Here is a 22095-nt window from a genome sequence, read left to right as displayed (position 1 = left end):
TTGGTCCATTGCTAATACATTGCTAATACTAGTTGGAGTCCAATATTGCCTGGTGGGCACATGTTGGGTTGCTTTCTTCCAATAACTCATTCTTCTTCATTTGAGAGCATGCAACCCTTTGCTGCGATTCAAAACTACTGTTTCTCTGGGAGGACAAGTCACTGGCTTTTGATTTAACGCTGGTATAGTATCAGTATGAAAATGAAGAATATGCTTCAAAAACCCATTAACTTCTGCTTATGGGGGGTATTGTTTTTGCTTGTTATTATGCAATGTATTTTTGTGTTTTTATACAGTAAACTGCCCTGTGGTCTTTGGGTGAAGGGCAGTACAGAAATTTATTAAATAAGTAAAATACCTCTTTCCTCTTCCAGAGGACACCTATAATTGTACTGTCATAACTGCTATTCCACAAATGTTTTCACATGCTAAAACTGCATTGGTAGATGAGCTAAAATTACACACGCACGTATATATGTATGTATGTATTTCCCCCCACAGCTTTTTGCAATCTTTGCATTTGCAACATGTGGTGGCTATTCTGGAGGACTGCGGCTCAGCGTGGACTGTGCAAACAAGACAGAGAGCAACCTCAGCATTGACATAGCCTTTGCCTATCCATTCAGGTAATCTGTTGTAGTTCTTTGCCATTCACATGCAAAGGGTGTAGCCATTGTCTACTGTGGTTCAGTGTAGTGCTTCCTGTAGATATTTGCAGATGACATGACATGCAAAGACCTAAGGTGATGTCACTTACTGGTGCATTTAAAGTTGCTTCTAAGCTGGAACCCTTTAGCACTGCTGAGGCTTTGCTTTCCCACAGTTAGTTGGAAGTGGAACTAAACTGAAGACTCTACAGAAGCACTCAGATTAGCTCCAGCTGGTACGTTTGCACCTCGCTGACTTCCCTCTGCCAGTAAGTGACTGAGGTCCACCTGACAAGAATTTAGGATAGCAGTTCTGCAATGCCTGGTGACCTGCCTCTGGAAGCATGTGATATTGTTTCACGCCACCCCAATCTCTGAGTGGTGCAAGATTCCAGGGGTTCCCAGGGTTCGTATTTCCTTTTGGGAATGAGGCACAACAGAGACTGTGGTGTCTTTATGCCATTTGGTTTATTTACGCATATATGCAACCTGAGCCTACGATGGAGGGGCTTCACACCATCAACACCCCAAAAAGGTCTTGTTTCTCCCATAGCCACAGCCTTGGATTCAAACAGAAATCAGACATTGCTCTCAAACTTTGCTCTGACTCTCTCTCCAGCTTGCTGCTTTACGTCTAGGTCACACCACTGCCCCTTTTAACTCTAAACTCAATGCTTGTCCTTCTGTCTCTGAGTAGAGTGAGGGGCCTCACCCATTTAGGCCTATTTCCTTTGTTTTCTTAATGGCCCATCACCCAGATGATTGCCTCAACACAAGAAGGTAGCCTGGCTTATTCAGGGGTTAGAAGGATCTTGCATACAGCCTACTTCCAACCCCCCCCCCCCCCAACTTAGAATGCACTTATAAGGCAGTGTTCTTCCCCATGGCCAAGTTTTTCCTATAATTTTTAGTCCTGTTCACAAGGCACAGCAATGTTAATGAAAAGTTTCTTTCTGGTAAATAACAACAACAGCAACAACTCCTAATGAGAATAGTGATAGACTCTCAATTTCCCCCGAATTGAATCATTTCTTTTAAAAAGAAACTTTTAATTTTTATAGGAAAATAGTACTGTTAAAAAGTGGGGGAAAGGTTAGTTGATGGATGTGCTGAACTGGTTACTGGCCACAAAAATGGACTATATCAGAGTCAATAAACTGAAGCTCAATCCAGACAAGACTGAGATGTTTCTATTGGGTGGTTCTTCTGACTGAACAAGTGGTGTAGACCCTACTCTAGATGGGATCACATGCGCTGTGGAAGAGCAGGTCTGTAGTTTGGGGGGTGGGGTGGGGGTCCCCCTAGATCTACTGCTGTCACTTGAGTACCTTCCACTAGCCTTGACTGGTGGCCCAGCTACAACCTTATCTGGACGATGATAACCTGTCTGCCATAACCTAGGCTTCAATATTATATTACAATATTATATTGCATTGTGGTTTTCATGAGTTTGCTTTTGAAGACAGGTGAGGTGAGCCAATCATATAACACTGAATCTGGCACAGGTGCATTGGCTGCCTGTATACTTCTTTTAATCCATAAAGCTCTTTATGGCTCGGGGCCCCAGTATCTTTCAAAGCACCTCTCCCACTATGACCCTACCTGGACCCTTCTGTCTTCATCTGAAGCTCTCCTCCAGGTGCCTCTGACTTCTTTTGGTTGAAGTTCCCTGGCTGTAGAATGCTGTCCCCAGCGAGGTCCACTTGGTGCCATCATGAATGTCTTCCATGTACTAGGTTCAAACATATCTCTTCGCCCAGACATATGACAAATTATGACAAGTTGGCTGATGGCCTACTTGATGGAAAGTTTTTGCTGCTGAAGATTTTTGTCCTTTTTCCCTGCACTACGAAATGGTTTTCTTGACATATGTTGTTTTTGGTTTTGTGTCATTCCTGTTGGGCTCTTGACATTTTGTAGGAAGTGACTAACAAGTTAAATAGATAAATAATTCTCAGAATGTATGTATGCATTGACTAACAAATTGCCTTTTAAAAACATCAGCTCTCCAAAAGATTCAAATATGTCTTGGTTTCATAGCATCTGAGCTAAGCTGTCCTAGAAAGCCTTTTTTAGCCTAGAGATGTGTCTGATGTGTTTCATAAGCCAGTTTTGGGATGATAAACACCAATGGAAATGAGGGCAAGTGTCCAATGCCAGAAGTTAACAATGAAATGTTTTTTAAAACCCTGCTGTTAATAAGACATAACACATTCACAAGCAGATGCAATGCAAAAAATAAATAAATATGGCTATCAGCCTTCCCCATCCCCCTTGCATCTAAACGGTCATGTCCTGCATCTATAAAAAGTCCCCAAACCTAAAAGTAGATTCACAGATATCTATTTCTTTCTATACAAATTCTATTCCAAGAAATGTTTTTAAAGACAGCAACACCATCTGTCTGTAAAATGGCTATTTCCATCAGACATCATTTGCTGTTTTGCTTTTGAGTTCCATTTATGCCTTTATTGATAGTAATGCTGTTCACTAAATGGATCCGAGCAGCTGGCAAACTCGTGAATTGTTGTTAATTTATGAGATATTTATGCCATACTTGTGCTCCACAGACTTGTACTGCCCTTTATTACAAATGTTAAATTTCCCCCCTTTTTGCTAACTTTGCTGTTCTGTACAATCTTTCATCTCTTGCTTCTTTTAGTATTCATGAAGCAGCTTTGGAAAATTGAGTTATGCAAATTTATAATTTGATTCTCTTCCAAACTTGTCACATTTCATGAGTGTTCTTCACAGAGGATGGGAGGGAGTTCCACAATAGAAATTGCTATTTAAGATGTTGGTTTATATATGTTATTAGTTTATAATAATAATATATAAGAAAGAAAGCTTGAAAGCCAGCATTATTTGGCTCAGATCAGAAATACATAGCTTATTGAACAGAGGTATGCATGATACTTGCTAGTGCACTCCATCTTTATACTTACCCCTTCCTTCCTCCTTTTTTGGTGAGCTGTGATTGAAGTCTTCCTCGGTTAATTAACCATAGTTTCCTGTGAAGTTTGAATCAGGAAACTGTGGTTATCAGCGGGGGCAGACATCTTTCACAATATGGCGCCCTGTGTGAGGCTAAAATTTGGAACCCCCAAATGGATCTTCTCAATTATGGATCTTCTTAATTTTGTTTCCCTTCAACTCGGCACCCTGTGAAGGGGAACCAGCCACACCACCCAAAATCTGGTGATATTACCAGTACTGGAACAAGCCAGAATATTACTGAAGCCAATTTCAAATCATGTAAGAGCCAAGGCTTATTCTCATCGCCATAGTTCTCCAGTTCAGATGTTCTTAGAACTATGGTTAATCAACCCAGGAAGTCTTCAAAAAGAGCACAATGAGAAGGTGGGGAAAGGTAGCATGAGGCTAGGGCATGCGAGTGAAAGACTGCCCCACTACTCTTTTTTTTTTTTAAGGTTTCTCTTAAACCTACAGTCTGGCACTCCTGTTGCTATGATGAGATGCGAGGCTGTGTTTTCTTCAGTATTGTCCATCCTTCATGCTGCCTTGCTTCCGTTGAAATTGCAATACATGCCAGATATAAGGTTGCCCTGTTTGAAGGAAACTTGTAATAGATCTGTTCTAACTGTTGTGATTAAGTATGGATTCCTGGTGCCCATAGCTGCAAAATACTGAATTTAAAAAGTTAAAGTTAACCTCAAACTGTTGCAATTCTCACAGTTTTATTATTCTGTTAAATCTGATTGTGGTCTCTCTCCCCCCCTCCCCCATCCTCTGTTTGTGCAATGATTCACTGCTTTGAGATTTCAAATTATGCCCACAGCATTATTCAAGGGGAGAGATGCAGGAATACCTATAAATGGTTGTTTATTCAATTGTGTCCAGAAAGAGGAAGGAGGCCTATTATATTGCTCCCTGGATAGTTCCCCTGGGGAAAGATTTTTGAAAGAGAGTCTTGAGACAGGTTTGTTTGTTTTTAACAGTGAGGCGAAAAACTGTTTCTTATTGCTTGACTAGGATAAATATATTGCATAAAAGGTTTTTATGTTTGCTCTAGGTTCCCAACAGATCACAGTGCCCTGGAGACCACCTATGTTAAAATGTATCTTTCAGCTTGACTATGTCTGAATTTTTGTGACGACCAATGCTTTTTAGCAAATGAACTTGACTGACACAAGGCGTGTGGATATCTTGGCTTATTAAGATAATGAACATCTAGCTGTTGACACCATTAAGGGACCCCTGACCATTTGGTCCAGTCGTGACCGGCTCTGGGGTTGCAGCGCTCATCTCGCTTTATTGGCCGAGGGAGCCTGCGTACAGCTTCCGGGTCATGTGGCCAGCATGACTAAGTCACTTCTGGCGAACCAGAGCAGCGCACGGAAACGGCGTTTACCTTCCTGCCGGAGTGGTACCTATTTATCTACTTGCACTTTTGATGTGCTTTCGAACAGCTAGGTTGGCAGAAGCAGGGACCGAACAACGGGAGCTCACCCCGTTGCGGGTATTCAAACTGCCGACCTTCTGATTGGCAAGTCCTAGGCTCTGTGGTTTAACCTGCAGCGCCACCCGCATCCCACGTTGACACCATTACCTTCATGCAATATAATGTTTCAGAAATAACATCCATCAGTGGGCTTAATTTAAAACCATATTGTTTATTAAAAGATAGTCTGCCACACATTACTGGAAAGCCTTTGTTGTGGTGGTCTTTCTGCAAAATAAAAATAAAAATCCATGCTTAATTTATTAATTTAATATATAAATAGAAGGCATTATTAATACACTGTCAAGTGGAGATTCATATAAGTTGTCCCAAATAAGCAAAGATATGATCTACTCTGTTATTGACTAGTGTGTATAGAGATGCTGTGTTAATAAAGGAAGATATGAGTCTCACTTGGTAGGATATTATTCATTAATACAGAGAGAAATAATAAAGTTGGAGTTTTATGCAGAATACATCCTTGAGCAGTATTCTTACCCTATTTTTATGGAGTTTGATCAAGCATTCCTTCATGCTATGAAAGGGCTTGAGGAAAGTTTTGTTGGTCAAGAACCACAATTCATGGGATGGTAGAAGGAATAAAAAAGGAAGTGAGTATACAGTTACATGACATGAGGCCATTCATCCACTCCCATTTATTGTAAAGCAGGCATCCCCAAACTCGGCCCTCCAGATGTGTTGTGACTACAACTCTCATCACCCCTAGCTAACAGGACCAGTGGTCAGGCATGATGGGAACTGTAGTCCCAAAACAGCTGGAGGGCCAAATTTGGGGGTGCCTGTTGTAAAGCTTGGTTTGGATACCCAAGAGCTAATGGTGCAACAGCAGAATCACACAGAGCAAGGTTTCTGCTTGCTCTGAGTGTAACAATCAATGTTCCATAGTTGAGCAAGAAGACAGTTTCCTCATCAGGAGGAACTTGTGTATATTTCTTTCTGTTCATGTCATGACAAATACTCAAATTTTTGACATTCTGCCATTGGATATAAACCTACATTAGGCCCACTTATATATGCAGATATCCATATCTCTGATATCCTTTTCCTTACACTATGTCCAAGTCTGCTTATTCAAATCAAATCAATCTTTATTACAGTCCAGAGACCCAACAAATCATTACAAAGCAATGCACAATTCATACAGCCTACCTCCAGCTTAAACAAGCATTTTGTTCAAAATGCTTGTTCGTTCTTTCTTACACAGACACACATTAATGGACACAGGTCCACAGTTCCTTAGGGCCACATAGTCCCATAGGTCTCACATTATTATTATTATTATTATTATTATTATTATTATTATTATTATTATTATTTCTGCAAAGTTGGAATGTCCGTAAGCATTTCATAACCTTGCATTCCAGCACTGACCTCATGGCTAGCAAGATCTTGTTTCAATGTCCTGAAACTCTGCGTTCTTATAGCCAACAGCAATGGTGGTTTGAAAAGTTGTGCACCTTTTGTTTGCCTCGTTTTGTTTTTGTTTACTTGATTTGGAGTGGTGGTGGTGAGTAAAATCGCTATTCCCCCCCTGCAATCCTTTATATTAATTTGATATCTTAGTTGTCCGTCTGCAATCCTGCTAAGAGATTACTCAGAGCTGACTTTGAAAATAGATATATGATTATGATTCAAATGTAACATGTGACAGTGCTGGCATCAAAAGGCCTGAGTAAATCACCTCCGTATCTGTTAAGTTAGGACCTTCAGCCACTCAGCGCCTTTGTTCAAGAGACAAGTAAGCTTCTTCATGGAAAGAACATCGCAGGTTTTTCCTTCACTGCACCTGGGAGTGAATAAATCTGTTTTTGTGCAGCATTTCTTCACCAGTTCCTCCCTGATTTATGATTACTGGTTGACAGTGGAAGAGTTGAGGGGGTGAGCCCGAAACAAAAGATGCCACGCAGAGAGCCCACGGAGCTTGTACCTGTCATGACTGTCAAACGCTGTGCTGGAAACAAGAAGAAGCTAAAATTTAAAAATTTGGATCTATCGGTATGACTCAGTTCTAGAAGCAGTTGTGTGTTTGTGTCAGTTTTTCTCTTTCTTCATCCTTGAACTTGGTGCAAAAGAAAGGATATCTGCCGTGGCTTGGAAAATGTGGGAACAAGATGGTGCACGAAACTGTTACAGATACTGTATTTTTCACCCTATAAGACGCACCCAACCATAAGACGCACCTAGTTTTTAGAGGAGGAAAACAAGAAAAAAATATTCTGAATCAAATGTTGTTGAAGAGGTTTTGCACGGCTATCCCTGAAGCCAAAACAGGCTTCTGGGATAGCTGCGCAGCCTGCATTCGCTCCATAAGACGCACACACATTTCCCCTTACTTTTTAGGAGGGAAAAAGTGTGTCTTATAGAGCGAAAAATACAGTAAATAAACAAATGGTACCTAAACGTGAACGAACCAAAAGCCCTTACCTAAGAAGGAATTGATCTAGAAAAGAGCTATTTAGCATCACACTTAACTAAATTTTGCACAGTTGATAAAGTGGAGCTTTTAAATGTACTTCGCCAATGGTAATTTTAAGAGAGCATTCTCTTCCCATTGGCATGTTTTATAAATTATTCTTGCAGAGCTGGGATAGCGAACCTCAGGGCCTCCTGATGTTGCTGGACCACAACTCCCATCATTGCTGACCATTGGACATTCTGGCCGGGGCTGGTGGGAACTGGAGTCCCACAATGACTGGAGGGCCACTAGTTCCCCTTTCCTATTCTAGAGGGATGCGCACATAAGGAAACCCTAACAATCAGAATTTACACTGAGAATTAAGCTGAGATCTGAACTCAGGGCCATGCCCAGAACTGGCCAGTGGCCTACACTGATTCTTGTTTGCTGGGCTGATGAAGCATCCATTCAATTCTATTGTTTTATTTCTTTATTTCAACCATGTATATTCTGCTAAGCAACATAATTTTTTGTAAGCGATGCACAACGAAGTTGTCCAAGGGACACAAAAGATGAAATCAGTTCAAATCAATCAGAAAATCAAATTCCTTCCCCCCCTCAACCTCATATAGTAAAAAAATAAAATAATATCTGCTGGGTTCAGTCTACCCAGCACTTTATGCATCTGTGTTCAATAATGCATCAGGACAGCCAGAGATCTGAAGCTCTGCCAATTAATTATACAAACCGCCCCACCAGGATGGGCAGCGAGGAATAGGTCAGTGCTTTTATGATCAACTTCCACAATTCAGTGTGGCGTTGTGGTCCCAGCAGTGCAGTTTTCTATGTAATTTGGGGCTTTTGTGAATGGATTAGCCTAAGCGGACCTGTTTTCGTTGTGTTTCTCTTTCTAAATTGCTCTCACTCCAGTTGGAAAGGAAACAAGCAAAGTGTGTAATGTTGCACCCCGCCGTGCAGAATTTGGGAGAAATATCCTTCAGGGCACACAAAACTCTCGTCGTGACATTTTCAGCAGCTCAGTTCCCCTTTTTTATATTTAATGCGACCTAATGATAGAAAGTAGACCCAAGGCTCCAGCATCTTTCTTAGGAAGGTGAAACTACAAGTGTCTTCATTTAATAGTGATCCCGGTGGTCAAGAAGTTATTACAGGTTTGGGGGGCAGGGATGGGACAAGTCCTAACACAAACTTTGCTGCCTCATGGATAGAACCCATGACCTTGACCTGATTTTCATTGGTGTTTCAAAGGGAGTAGAAAAATAAGAAAATCTTGTTCATTGTGCTGCCAGGGCTGGCACAACTGCACAGATGCATTGGCTACTTAACATAGAGAGGTTTTCCTCTTTTCATATATTGTGTGCTGTAGCCTTGTGCCAGACAATTGCCTGGGAAACCAATTGCCTGAAAGGCTAGCCATTTTGCAACCTAATATGAAGGACCCGATGAGCATCCCCATCACTCTGACCAGACAGCAGCTCAATCTTTCCTCCACACTGACAATAAGGCAGCATCTTCCGTTGTGCTTGATAGGCAGCAGGTTAAATTAAGGTCAACAAGTCAAGATATGAACCATACAGACACAGCCCTGTCCTCTGAACACTTGGGCGCCAAGCATTACTACCAGCATCTAATGCCTAGGGCAACTGGCACATTCTGCCCAATGGCAGAGCTGAACCGTATTGTCTAGTGGGAAAATGTGACTCTGATTTGCCTGTGTCGCAGACTCGCTTCCCCTGCAGCAGAGAAATTTGTGAGCAGTCACAGAAGAGGTGAATTATACATAGGTCTGCAGGAGTGTACCATGAACCCTATAACCTCCCATTTCATCATCAAGTCTCAGCTTTGCTCAACCCTAGTTATTATGAGTGGGGGGAGTAATGTCTAAAATACTTTTTTAATAATAATAATAAAAATTATTTATATCCCGCCCTCCCCAGCTGAAGCTGGGCTCAGAGCAGCTAACAACAGTAAAAATAACACAGTTTACATAAAATCACAATCAATTAATTGAAATACATTCTAAAATCAATTCATTCTAAAATCAATTCAAATTAATGGCAACCATTGGGCTAGAGTTCTATGAGGATTACAGAAGGAGGGGATCAGACTGTGCCTTGCCCAAAGGCCTGGTGGAACAGCTCTGTCTTGCAGGCCCTGCGGAAAGATATCAAGTCCCGCAGGGCCCTAGTCTCTTGTGGCAGAGCGTTCCACCAGATCAGGGCCATGGCCGAAAAAGACCTGGCTCTGGTTGAGGCCAGCCTAACCTCCCTGTGGCCCGGGATCTCCAATATGTTTTTATTTGAAGACCGTAAGGTCCTCCATATTTATTACAACTCTGCCACGTATTTATTACAACTCTGCTTGCAGTGAGATTGAAAGATTAAATGAATGTGTGACTCAGTGCATTCATTCATTCATTCATTCATTTTTTTATGGTTATACCTCCCCTGTCCCTCCTACCAGAGCCCAGGCTGACTTATTACAACTGCCTTAATAACAGAGCACAACTATCACATGGTTAAGATGGCACTTTCTTAGAGAAGGGCTGTATCTCCCCAATCTCTGATTGGACCTCTCAGAAAAATCATGACCTTCTACAAAGGCCTAGAAAGACCCCAGCCCATTACAAATGGAGATGGGCAGATTTCACCCTTCACTAATTTCTGCAGGATGCAAGAAATCGATCCTTTAGAATATTGGCTCCATTTGTGTTACCCAAAATACATTTATCCATGGTTTGGAAGACTTTAATTTAGTTCTGTGCTCAGTGCAGTGATGGATAGGGTATGTAAATGATTATTCAATCGACATTTCTGACTGATGTTTTTCCCCAGCTCAAAAAAATGGAAAGAAATGTGCAGGTAGGAGGGGATGGGGTTGTATGTTACAGATCAGCTTTTCAAAGATCAGCTGCAAAAACTGTTCTCCATTAATGCATTATACTATGCATTATACCGGAACTTATCAATTATCCTCATTCCACTTCCCCAAATTCCCCAAGCTACCTGTATGGTTTCAGTTTCCACTCTTTTAAAATCCTGAAAGCCTTTGTACTTTGAGAAGAGTGTGGATTCCAGTTCATAAACTTAATTTGTAGAGAGTTTAGAATGCTCGAATCCATTGATTGCTGTTGTGGAAGAGAGATGGAGAGCTTATAAAAAGGAAAATTAATACCTGGATCAAATGCTTAAGGGGGGGAAATGTGCTATCTTTTTTCAGTGGTCCTTGCTTATCTAGTTGGTGCTGATGGTCAGCACACTCATCTTTCAGATCATCCTAATTCTGCACCGACCACAACCCAATTGCACTCAGTTGTAAACCTTCTTTACCACCACTGCTCCACTGATTGAACAATCATAATAATGCAATGCTGAATTCCACCCAAAACTTAGAAATTGCAGAATCTTACCAATTTTTGTGTGTATCCATTCTCCTAATGGATAGACATTCTTCTAACAGATAGACTTATTTTGTTGTGGAGACAACAGCTATATCTCAGCTGGCAAGCTCTTAAGGTTGTGTTCCTGTTGGCAGTATGGAATGGGCCCTTCTTTAGATAAATTCTAAGTCATTCAGGTCTTTAGAAGTCAAAACTAAAAGCTTGATTTGGGCTTCATGACAAATAGACAGCCAGTGCAGATCTTTGAAAATTAATGACCCCGTATAGTCTGGTCTGTTGAAACTCTGGCCACTGCATTTTTGCACCAACTGCAGCCTCCAAACCATATTCAAGGGCAGCTCCATGTAAAACAAATGGCAATGGTTGAAATAGGAGGTTACTAGAACATGGGTAACTGCAGTCAGGTTTTCCCCTGTCCCAGGATGGCTGTAACTGGCAAACCAACTAGAGGTAGGATAAATCATTGTTTCTCATTGTCCAAAAGAACTTCCTGGCTTCTTTCTTTAACTCCAGAGGTTGAAGCCATTTCTACACCCTGCTACAACCTAGCAAGTCATTATTTTTCTTTATAACTGTGAGAATACATGGTAGAGATTTCACATTTCTTCCCATGGATATATCCATAATAAGTAAGGAGGAGTTTGCTGCTGAGAACTAGTCTTTGCCAGCCTAATTGGATCCAGCCCACATTTCTCTACAATCTGCGGAAGAACTTGCTGCTGAGATGTAGCATTTGCCCAGCTCAGTTCAACCAAGCCAGAATTCTGTGGGACAGAATTTTTGCTGGAGAGCCAATGACTACCCAGCTAACATTAAACCCAGGTTTACCTGCTGTTGGCAGAGCACCTTACTAATGAGAACCAGCATTTCCAACCCAAAGATTTCCCCCTTCCCCCTTTTTTTATCAGGGGACTGAGTCAACCCATCAGTGGTGTAGCGTGGGGGGTGCAGGGGGGGGCGGCCGCACCGGGCGCAACATCGGGGGGGCACGCTCGCACTCGCAGCTCTCTGCCCCCTGCTAAAATCCACGGGTTAGGGGGCGCAAATTACTTGCCTTGCCCTGGGTGCTGACAACCCATGCTACGCCACTGCAACCCATCCAAAATGCAATTCCCCAGGTGAGGCTTGCCTGTTTTCCCCACCTGTGTAATGAATGCAGGTCTAATCATTCCTAATATGCTAAAGCAGAAACAATAGTGCATTTGTGCCTGTACCAAATGCAACCTTGAGAATACATTCAGACTAATTTTAGCCGATTCATGTTAGCTCCTCTTAATGATGAGAGGGTTTTCTAATTTTTGAAAGCATAGATGATTTTGATGCATACCAATCAGGATGAGTCTGTCTGCTAACACAGCTTGACTGTCTGCCAGAGGAGCTTTCTCAGGAGAACAGACTATACCTGCTTCTGCCATACACCGAGAGGAGTAATGAGAGAGTGAGGAACAGCAAAGAATAGTTCATCACTGCTATGAATACCTCCAATTACTCCTGCCATTCTGTGTGTCGAGGAGTTTTCTGTTGGGGAAGAACGGGGCAGCCCAAGGGAGGTGCAAGCTGCATATTACACACCACCTGCAATTTAAAGCTAGGAGGTTGTCAGAGAGCACTGAATGATGAAAGTTACAGGAAAGTGCCATGCAATCATGTGCATATTTACCCAAGCTGCATACACACATCATTTTATTCTAGAATCTATGGGGACTCAGTACACAGTACACAAAACTCTTACATATTTTGCATTCATTAGAAAAGAACCTCAAGGAACAATTCATGCCCGCTGCCTTGTAGGACATCTTTGGGTGAAGTCAAGGCTAAGGAGTAAACCTTACACAAATCGAGGGTGGGGTTCTTAAGGCAGTTGGATGGCACCTTGTATGTCTCCTTCTGGCAACTCCTGCAACCAAGCTGGTGTCAAATTTATTCTTTTCCTTTCCTTTGAACGACATCAGCGAGAAGCCCAGGACCTCGATACACACTACCCAGGCTTGTGACCCAGAGACCTCCTAGAGACTTTGATGCTGCAAATGCAGCATGTCCAATTGAAAACAGGTGTAGGCTATCCTGGAAATGTGGTGTGTGTGTGTTCACCTCTACCCAGTGATGTTATGGGTGGGTGTGATTGGGCTATGATTGGAAGATAGAGAGGCAAGGTTGTAAGAGTGTTTGTGTCACTGTAGTCTATTTAAAGATTACTCAGGTCTTGATTCAAGGGGTGCTGTGTGGATTAATAATAATAATAATAATAATAATAATAATAATAATAATAAAATTTATTTATACCAGCCAAGACCGGGCTCAGGGCGGCTAACAACCAATAATAAAAACAAGTTGATTGAAATACAACTTTAAAAACAAGATTAAAATACATTAAAACAATTAAAACATTAAAATGCAGCATCACAGGAGGAGAAAGCAAAAAAGAAGGGGGAAGGGAATCAAATTGATAAAGAGATCCAGATCCTACTGAAGTCCATGGGATTTAAGTTCTTCTGTTTGGAGCATCCTCTATATTTACCATACATAAGAAGCAACTTGTTTATGCATTGCTGCTTGCCATCTACTGTGTTTGTTGTTCTGTGCCCTAGTCCATCTTCTGTTTCAAACACCCCCAGTAACCTTGGTTAGCTTTAGCAGGGGAAAGCCTTTGTCTCCATGTTTTGTGAAATTGCAAAGGCAGATGCGAAGAGAGAATTCCTCCTCCACGAGAAGACAATAAACCCTGATGAATAGTATTTGCATAATTGAGATGGAAAACCTTAAAGACCAGTCGACAGAAGCATCCTTATCACACTTCTAAGTTCTTTCTTCTGCCCAAATGGTTTTGTCCACATGGCCTATAGGGCCGTGTGGGTGAGGGGAAATGTGTGCAAAGAGAGAAGCAGCTGTTGTTGTTGTGTGGCTGTACGTGTCAGGGGCTGTGTTGCACAGGGGCTGCACAGATGAGGAATGGTGGAAGCCTCCCCCTCCCCCTGCTCCTGATCAGGCTCCTGAATCTTCCCAGGAGCAGTGGGACAGTATAGATTTGGAACAGTGGTTCGCAGAGGGACATAGTTCAGAAAACAAAAGTTGGGAAGAACTGGCTGGTGAACAGCTAGGAGAAGAAGAATCAGGAGAGAGAGAGTTAATAGACTCCAGTTCGCTGGTAAATATCCAGCCAATCAGTCCAAGGTCACTGAAATTAGATAAGATATCTGCACAGAAGGCATAGTGGTTGCCAGATCAGTTTTCAAGGCGAGGAAGTGACGAGGGTGATTTGGGGGGGGGAGTGGGTGTAAACCTTAATTGGGAGCACCTTTGCTCCAAGAATTGACTCTTTGTTCTTTTGCTGTGATCATTAAAATCTCTTTAAATGGTAAGAAACAATTTTTGCTTTCTTCTGCTTATCCATGGCCAAAGGGAGGGAGGGAGCCGCTTTCCCAAAACCTGACAGTACGCTAGTACAATGTGGAGAGGCAAACTTTTAATATTAAAAAAAAAAATGTGTCAAGCATGTTTCAGCACCTCAAAGCACAGACTACATGCCATCTAGCTGGTTTTATAAATTATTGAAACAAAATACGTCAGCTGATAAAGGACGAATGCCAAACACCACATTTTTCCATGTATAAGACGCCCCCATGTATAAGCCCCTATTTTTAGGGACTCCAATTTAAGAAAATAGGGAGATTGCCCCGTGTATAAGACGACCCACAGTTTTTCACATAATTTTTAAGTAAAAAAACCTAGTCTTATACATGGAAAAGTATGGTACATACAAATATATACTATTAGTGAAAACTATGGGATCCACTTTGATGGGGAAACTGACTAAATATACATTCTTTATGCAATCCAAAAACAAAAGATTTCTATAAGGACTAGAAACACAAAGCAACTTATGGCAATCCACCAGAAGTTCAGAGCTCTCCAGGACAGATTTCTAGGCAGCAGCATCACTGAGTTTTTGCTGCAGTAGAAGGCTTTCCTTGTGCTTCTGCTCCTCTCTTCTTTATAGGCGACAAGCGTTGGTAACAGAATTACATGAATGATGGAATCAAATAGTGCTTTCCTACTTCAGATTAAGGGACATGGGTGACGCTGTGGGTTAAACCACAGAGCCTAGGACTTGCTGATCAGAAGGTCGGCGGTTCGAATCCCCGTGACAGGGTGAGCTCTGGTTGCTCGGTCCCTGCTCCTGCCAACCTAGCAGTTCGAAAGCACGTCAAAGTGCAACTAGATAAATAGGTACCGCTCTGGCGGGAAGGTAAACAGCGTTTCCGTGCACTGCTCTGGTTCACCAGAAGCGGCTTAGTCCTGCTGGCCACATGACCCAGAAGCTGTACACCGGCTCCCTTGGCCAATAAAGCCGTATGAGCGCTGCAACCCCAGAGTCGGGCACGACTGGACCTAATGGTCAGGGGTCCCTTTACCTTTACTTCAGATTACTTTTTTTTTTAAATAAATATTTATTAGGGTTTCCAATTTAATACAAACGTAAATATCACAAAAAAGAAACAAATAATACACAAAAAAGGGAAAACAAAAATATCAAAAACACACAATTTTGAACAAAATAAAACAAATATAATTCCAATCACTTATTTCCATTACCTTATGTCTCGAACCTCCTCTCACCTCCCCCTTTTGTATTCTAAATCAAATCATAATTCAGCAAATTCTTATTGTAACTTAATATAAATTATTTTAACTTATAACTCAGCCTTTGCATTACAGCTGGTAACCACTTAATTTCAATCCAACATCATTCTAGCATTCATTAATTTTACAGTATTTCTGTAAATAGTCTTTAAATTTCCTCCAGTCCTCTTCCACCGACTCTTTTCCCTGGTCTCGGATTCTGCCGGTCATTTCTGCCAGTCCCATGTAATCAATCATCTTCATTTGCCATTCTTCCAGAGTGGGTAAATCTTGTGTCTTCCAATATTTTGCGATAAGGATTCTTGCTGCAGTTGTCGCATACATAAAAAAAGTTCTGTCCTTCTTTGGCACCAATTGGCCAACCATGCCCAGGAGAAAGGCCTCTGTTTTTTTCAAGAAGGTATATTTAAATACCTTTTTCATCTCATTATAAATCATTTCCCAGAAAGCCTTAATCTTTGGGCATGTCCACCAAAGGTGAAAAAATGTACCTTCAGTTTCCTTACATTTCCAACATTTGTTATCGGGCAAGTGATATATTTTTGCAAGCTTGACTGGGGTCATGTACCACCTATAAATCATTTTCATAATATTCTCTTTTAAGGCATTACATGCCGTAAACAGTTATAGTGGTCCATAACTGTTCCCAGTCCGCAAACATAATATTGTGCCCAACGTCTTGTGCCCATTTAATCATAGCTGACTTCACCGTTTCATCCTGAGTATTCCATTTCAGCAGCAAATTATACATCTTTGACAAGTTCTTTGTTTTAGGTTCTAACAATTCTGTTTCTAGTTTCGATTTTTCCACCTGGAATCCAATTTTTTTATCCAATTTATAAGCCTCCATTATCTGATAGTAATGAAGCCAATCTCGTACTTTACTTTTTAATTTCTCAAAACTCTGCAATTTCAGTTTATCTTCCTCTTGTTCCAAAATCTCACAATATTTTGGCCATTTAGACTCCATGTTAAGTCTTTTGAAAGCTTTAGCTTCCATTGGTGACAACCACCTTGGAGTTTTGTTTTCCAATAAATCTTTGTATCTTATCCAAACATTAAACAATGCTTTCCTGACAATATGATTTTTAAATACTTTATGTACCTTAACCTTGTCGTACCACAAATATGCATGCCACCCAAAGGCATTATTAAAACCTTCCAAATCCAAAATATCTGTGTTCTCAAGAAGCAGCCAATCTTTCAACCAGCAAAAAGCTGCTGATTCATAGTAAAGTTTAAAGTCCGGCAGGGCAAAACCCCCCCTTTCCTTAACATCAGTTAGTATTTTAAATTTTATTCTGGGCTTTTTGCCCTGCCAGACAAATCTAGAGATGTCTTTCTGCCACTTCTTGAAACAGTCCATCTTGTCCACAATTTGCAGTGTTTGAAACAAAAATAACATTCTAGGCAATACATTCATTTTTATAGCTGCTATTCGGCCCAACAAGGAAAGCTTCAAATTTGACCATATTTCTAAATCCCTTTTGACTTCTGACCAACATTTTTCATAATTGTCTTTAAATAAGTTCACATTTTTTGCTGTCATATTTATCCTCAAATACTTCACTTTCTTAACCACACTCAAACCAGTCTCATTCTGAAACCTTTCTTTTTCAGTTAGTGTTAAGTTTTTCTCTAAAACTTTGGTTTTTGACTTATTCAATTTAAATCCTGCCACCTGACCAAATTCAGTAATTATGTCTAAGACCCTTTTCACACTAGATTCTGGCTCCCCTTTACTTCAGATTACTCAGCATGTGCCTCACTAAGCCAAGTGCAGCCTGGCAGTCATGTTCAGTGGCCTATAAGATACTTGATAGCCTTCCAGATTTGGCAGTTCCAAAGGCAGGAAAAATGGAGTACAGTATATATTAGCTCCTGGCAAACAGTGGCTGGTGGGTTCAATGTAACTCAGAAAGTCACAAGTTGTGTCGCCTTGCAAGCTTTGAAGTGGCCTGTGGTTCTGTGGCAGTGTGGAACTGGAAGTGGCTAAATGGCTGCTATCTCCAAGTTTCTAATTGGACATTCATTTGTTTTTTTAAAAAAGTATTAGCTTAAGACACAGGAATTGACCCACTGAATTCTAGAAAGGGGCAGTTATATAGAGATGATCATATAACTGTCACCCACAGGCAGCCAAACTATTTTTTAAAATAAAAACTAATCCAACTCACTGTCCTCTCATTCTGGATTTTAGGTTGTACCAGGTGAATTTTGATGTTCCCACCTGCGAAGGCAAACGACGGGAGAAACTCTCGCTAATAGGCGACTTCTCTTCTTCCGCGGAATTCTTCGTCACTATTGCAGTCTTTGCCTTCCTCTACTCCTTGGCAGCAACGGTGGTTTACATTTTCTTCCAGAACAAATACCGTGAGAACAACAGGGGCCCTTTGATTGTAAGTGCTCGTTACACGGACAGCTTTGTTCCTATTTATTGATTCTTTTTTTTAGCCTCTCGCTTTGAATACCCTCTGTTGGGTCAGTCTGAGTTCTGGTGTAGTATTGTTTGAATGAAATATTCAGTCGTCTGACATCATTGCTGAACACAGCAATGAAGACTGCAGAGGAGATGAATGGATGGATGGGACGCTATCAGTCAGGACCACAATATATGCTCTTCAGCATATCATTCCTGCTGTGTACAATATTATATTCTTCTTCTATTTTCATTTACTGCTTTGCATAAACTTCACCCTTTTCATTTTCAAACCTTTACCTCTATTTTTTTTTTATCAGCACTAATTTTCCATCTAGACCCTTCTAGATCCTAGATCAACCTTCCTAATCTCTCACCTAAGCACGCAGGACCCCTGCTTGGATAGGGAGATGTGATTTTCTTCCCCCACCCCTTTAACCTTTTGCTCAAACCACCTTACGACTTGGAATTCAGCAACAATTGAACTAGTTTGCACAGATGAAAGTTCTTAGACAGAGATGAAGAACCTCAGAGATGATGAACCCAGGGGTCCATTAGACCTCGTCTGGTGCTGCCTTGAGCCACATCACTCACTAACCCTGCTTTGCACCCTCTTCTGCCTGACTGAATGGGTCCTGGAACTCAGTGCTTTTGCCATCTCTGATGGAGAGTAGAGGGGGATGTGTGTCGAAACAAGCTTCCTTTTACAGAGGTCCGTTCTTAACCTGAAACTGTTCTTAACCTGAAGCACCACTTTAGCTAACGGGGCCTCCTGCTGCCGCCGCACTGCCGCTGCACGATTTCTGTTCTCATCCTGAAGCAAAGGTACTTAACCCGAGGTATTATTTCTGGGTTAGCGGAGTCTGTAACCTGAAGGGTATGTAACTTGAAGCGTATGTAACTCGAGGTGCCACTGTATGGTGGTGTAGTGGTTAAGAGCGGTAGTCTCGTAATCTGAGGAACCGGGTTCGCGTCTCCGCTCCTCCACATGCAGCTGCTGGGTGACCTTGGGCCAGTCACACTTCTCTGAAGTCTCTCAGCCCCACTCACCTCACAGAGTGTTTGTTGTGGGGGAGGAAGGGAAAGGAGAATGTTAGCCGCTTTGAGACTCCTTAAGGGGAGTGAAAGGTGGGATATCAAATCCAAACTCTTCTTCTTCTTCTGTATTGCTTTGTCCAATTCTGCCTCTGGTGCAACCCACTACTGGCATGTGGTTCCCTATCTCGGTCTAGAATGATGAAACGTACAGTTTGGTATTGTTTATCTGGATCCCTTTTAATGATTATTATTTACTACTACTACTACTACTACTACTACTACTGTTGTTGTTATTTGCAGATTACATCAATCTTTATATTCCCATTTTACTGCCATGTCCCATCTATTGTTTCTGTAATTGCCAATTATTTCACATTTTCTTTTCCCCTTTTTTACTCAGTAAATCATTATCCCCATCTCATATTGTACTTTTCATTTTATATAGCACTAACTTATATTTCAGTTATATATTCTTTTTATCTTTCCTGTCTGTTAATGTGGAGTCTGTACAGTTCCAATGCCTGTTTGCTGGGACTGGAACAAATCTTCCAGATGCACTCTACTTTTGGTCTGACTCTGGTTCCTCCTGGATCCCACCCCTCGCTTGCCAGAAGGCTAAAATTAGAACCTCTTTTCTCTATCCACCCCACGAATGACTGAAGAAGGAGCTGGCAGGATGTCTGGCAGCACCGCCTTAGTTAATTCCAATGCGAAAAGCTGCAGAGCTGCTGGAATATTAATTAGATAAGCTATACCCAATATAAAACAAACAGTCCTGAAATGTGCTTTGAGACTGCTTTAATATAGAATACAGTATCAACGCAGAGGCTTTACATTAAAATTTCCCCGAAGTAACAAAACTCTTCTGCAACATTTCATTAATTAAAAAAAAGTGAAGCTTTGAAAGCAATACTAATGATTACATTGTATCAATTATTCATGAAAAGTTAAACGCCTTTTTCTTCCGCTGAGAATTTAAAACAACCTTTATTTTCATTGTATATTGATTATTTCTTTCCAGCCAAGTGGTAGCTTTAATAATAATAATAATAATAATAATAGGAGCAGGATTCGGTCTTTTTTTTTCCCTAATGAAAAATTCCATTTTCTTTAAATAATCCAGCACAAATATATATATATTGTTTCCCAGGATGCTGTTGGCATGCAATAAATATTTGATGTTAATGAGGATTTTGTGCCTCCTTTAAACCTGCAGATGTCTCAGTTTCCCAGAAGAACTGAGATCCACCGAGATCAATGGGGCATTTTCAGCTGAAGGCTGCAAATAGGCGAAGGGTTGTCACACACAGATGATGGAGCAAATGTGCTTTCTGATGCGCCAGAGGGTAGGATCCGTGCCCACAGGTTCCAGTTACAGAAAAGGGGATTTTTCTGATCATTAGCTGAAACATCATACCTGATGGCATGAGCTGTCAGACAAGGGGACAAACTACCTTGGGAAATGCTGGACTCTCCATGATTAGAGTTTTTAAGCAGAGGCTGGATGACCACCACCTATGAAGAATGCAGTTGTAGTGGATTTCTTGTGTCAGAAGCATACAAGCACTGCCAGTTACTAGACAGAGCTGGAGAAAAACAGTGCCTCGTGTACACACCATACATTTAAAGCAGATAATTTCCCCCCTCCCATAAGCCTGAGAACTGGACTTAACAGCCCACAGAGCCACTGTTCCCAGCACCCTTAGCAACTGTAGTTCCCAGGATGCCTTGGGGGAAGTCGTGCATTCTAAATGTGCTTTATGTTTATAGTGTGTTGCACAGCCACAGCCAAATTTGTGAAACTGAGACCTACCCCAGCAGAACCCTGTTTGCTTGGGAATGTGTGGCCTTACTTCTGAGTAAACAGGGTCCTCGCTGTGAATCTTGGTCATCAGCACATTCTTTTCTTTTTAAATGAAAGTATCCCAAGTGTTCCTGAAAGGCTCCATGGTTTGATAGGAGCATGTGCCTCCTTCCACATACATAAATTGAAAAGTACAAAAAATGTTTGCCGTTTCACTGACCATGTGCAGAGTGCTTTCTGTCTCTTCAGCTGGGCATTGACTTCTAAACAAACATGCTCAGGGAGCTGTGACCGGCAGACTTTCCTTAGCAAGGGACGTTAAAAATGCCTACCTATCTTCCAGTTGCAAACTATGAAGAACAAGGTAACAGTGAAATTGGGGATGAAGGAGCCTTATGTAAAATCATAGTCATACAGTAAACAGCTGGCCACGCCACCATCTTGTGTATACAGTGGTACCTCGCAAGCCGAAATTAATTCGTTCTGCGAGTTTTTTCATCTTGCGAATTTTTCGTCTTGCGAAGCACAGATTTTGGAAAAGCTTCAAAAATCACCAAAGTCTTCAAAAACCTCAAAAAAGGCTATCACACCGCGTGCTATGAGTTGCTCCTTGAAGTCAAGTCGCAACTGCACCCCCTGAATGCACCCTGGGTATTAAGAAGAAGAGTTTGGGTTTGATATCCCGCTTTATCACTCCCCTTCAGGAGTCTCAAAGCGGCTAACATTCTCCTTTCCCTTCCTCCCCCACAACAAACACTCTGTGAGGTGAGTGGGGCTGAGAGACTTCAAAGAAGTGTGACTGGCCCAAGGTCACCCAGCAGCTGCATGTGGAGGAGCGGAGACGCAAACCCGGTTCCCCAGATTATGAATCTACCGCTCTTAACCACTACACCACACTGGCTCTCCACTACACCACACTGGCTCTCATTAACGGTTTTAAGAAAAAGGAAACAAACTTGCAAGACGTTTTCGTCTTGCAAAGCAAGCCCATAGGGAAATTTGTCTTGCGAAGCAACTCAAAAAACGAAAAACTCTTTCGTCTTGCTAGTTTTTCGTCTTACAAGGCATTCGTCTTGCGAGGTACCACTGTACTAAACTTTGCCTCATAGACAAAGTTTGTGATTAAGTTGCTGTCCACTGTAGCCACAGTCCCAGTGACTGGGAAAGGCATTTTTCATGGTGGCAAGTCGTTGCGGTTTTCCAAAACTCCACCTCAGAAAAATGGCCTCTGCTTACACCAGGGATAG

The 22095-nt window shown here is 41.6% G+C and overlaps 1 protein-coding gene across 2 annotated transcripts in view; it reads left to right on the top strand.

The window, feature by feature from the left end:
* Window positions 1-22095, top strand: part of SYNPR (synaptoporin) — a 148636-nt gene that overhangs the window by 119414 nt on the left and 7127 nt on the right. For both annotated transcript variants that reach the window (XM_083725173.1, XM_083725174.1), the window contains 2 exons: window positions 502-626; window positions 17788-17986. In XM_083725173.1, coding sequence (XP_083581299.1) covers window positions 502-626; window positions 17788-17986 — 324 coding nt within the window. The remainder of the gene's footprint in view (window positions 1-501; window positions 627-17787; window positions 17987-22095) is intronic.

The sequence above is a fragment of the Podarcis gaigeae genome (assembly GCF_964106915.1).
Source record: "Podarcis gaigeae genome assembly, chromosome: 2".
NCBI lineage: Eukaryota > Metazoa > Chordata > Lepidosauria > Squamata > Lacertidae > Podarcis > Podarcis gaigeae.
This window is presented reverse-complemented; position numbering and strand designations above follow the sequence as displayed.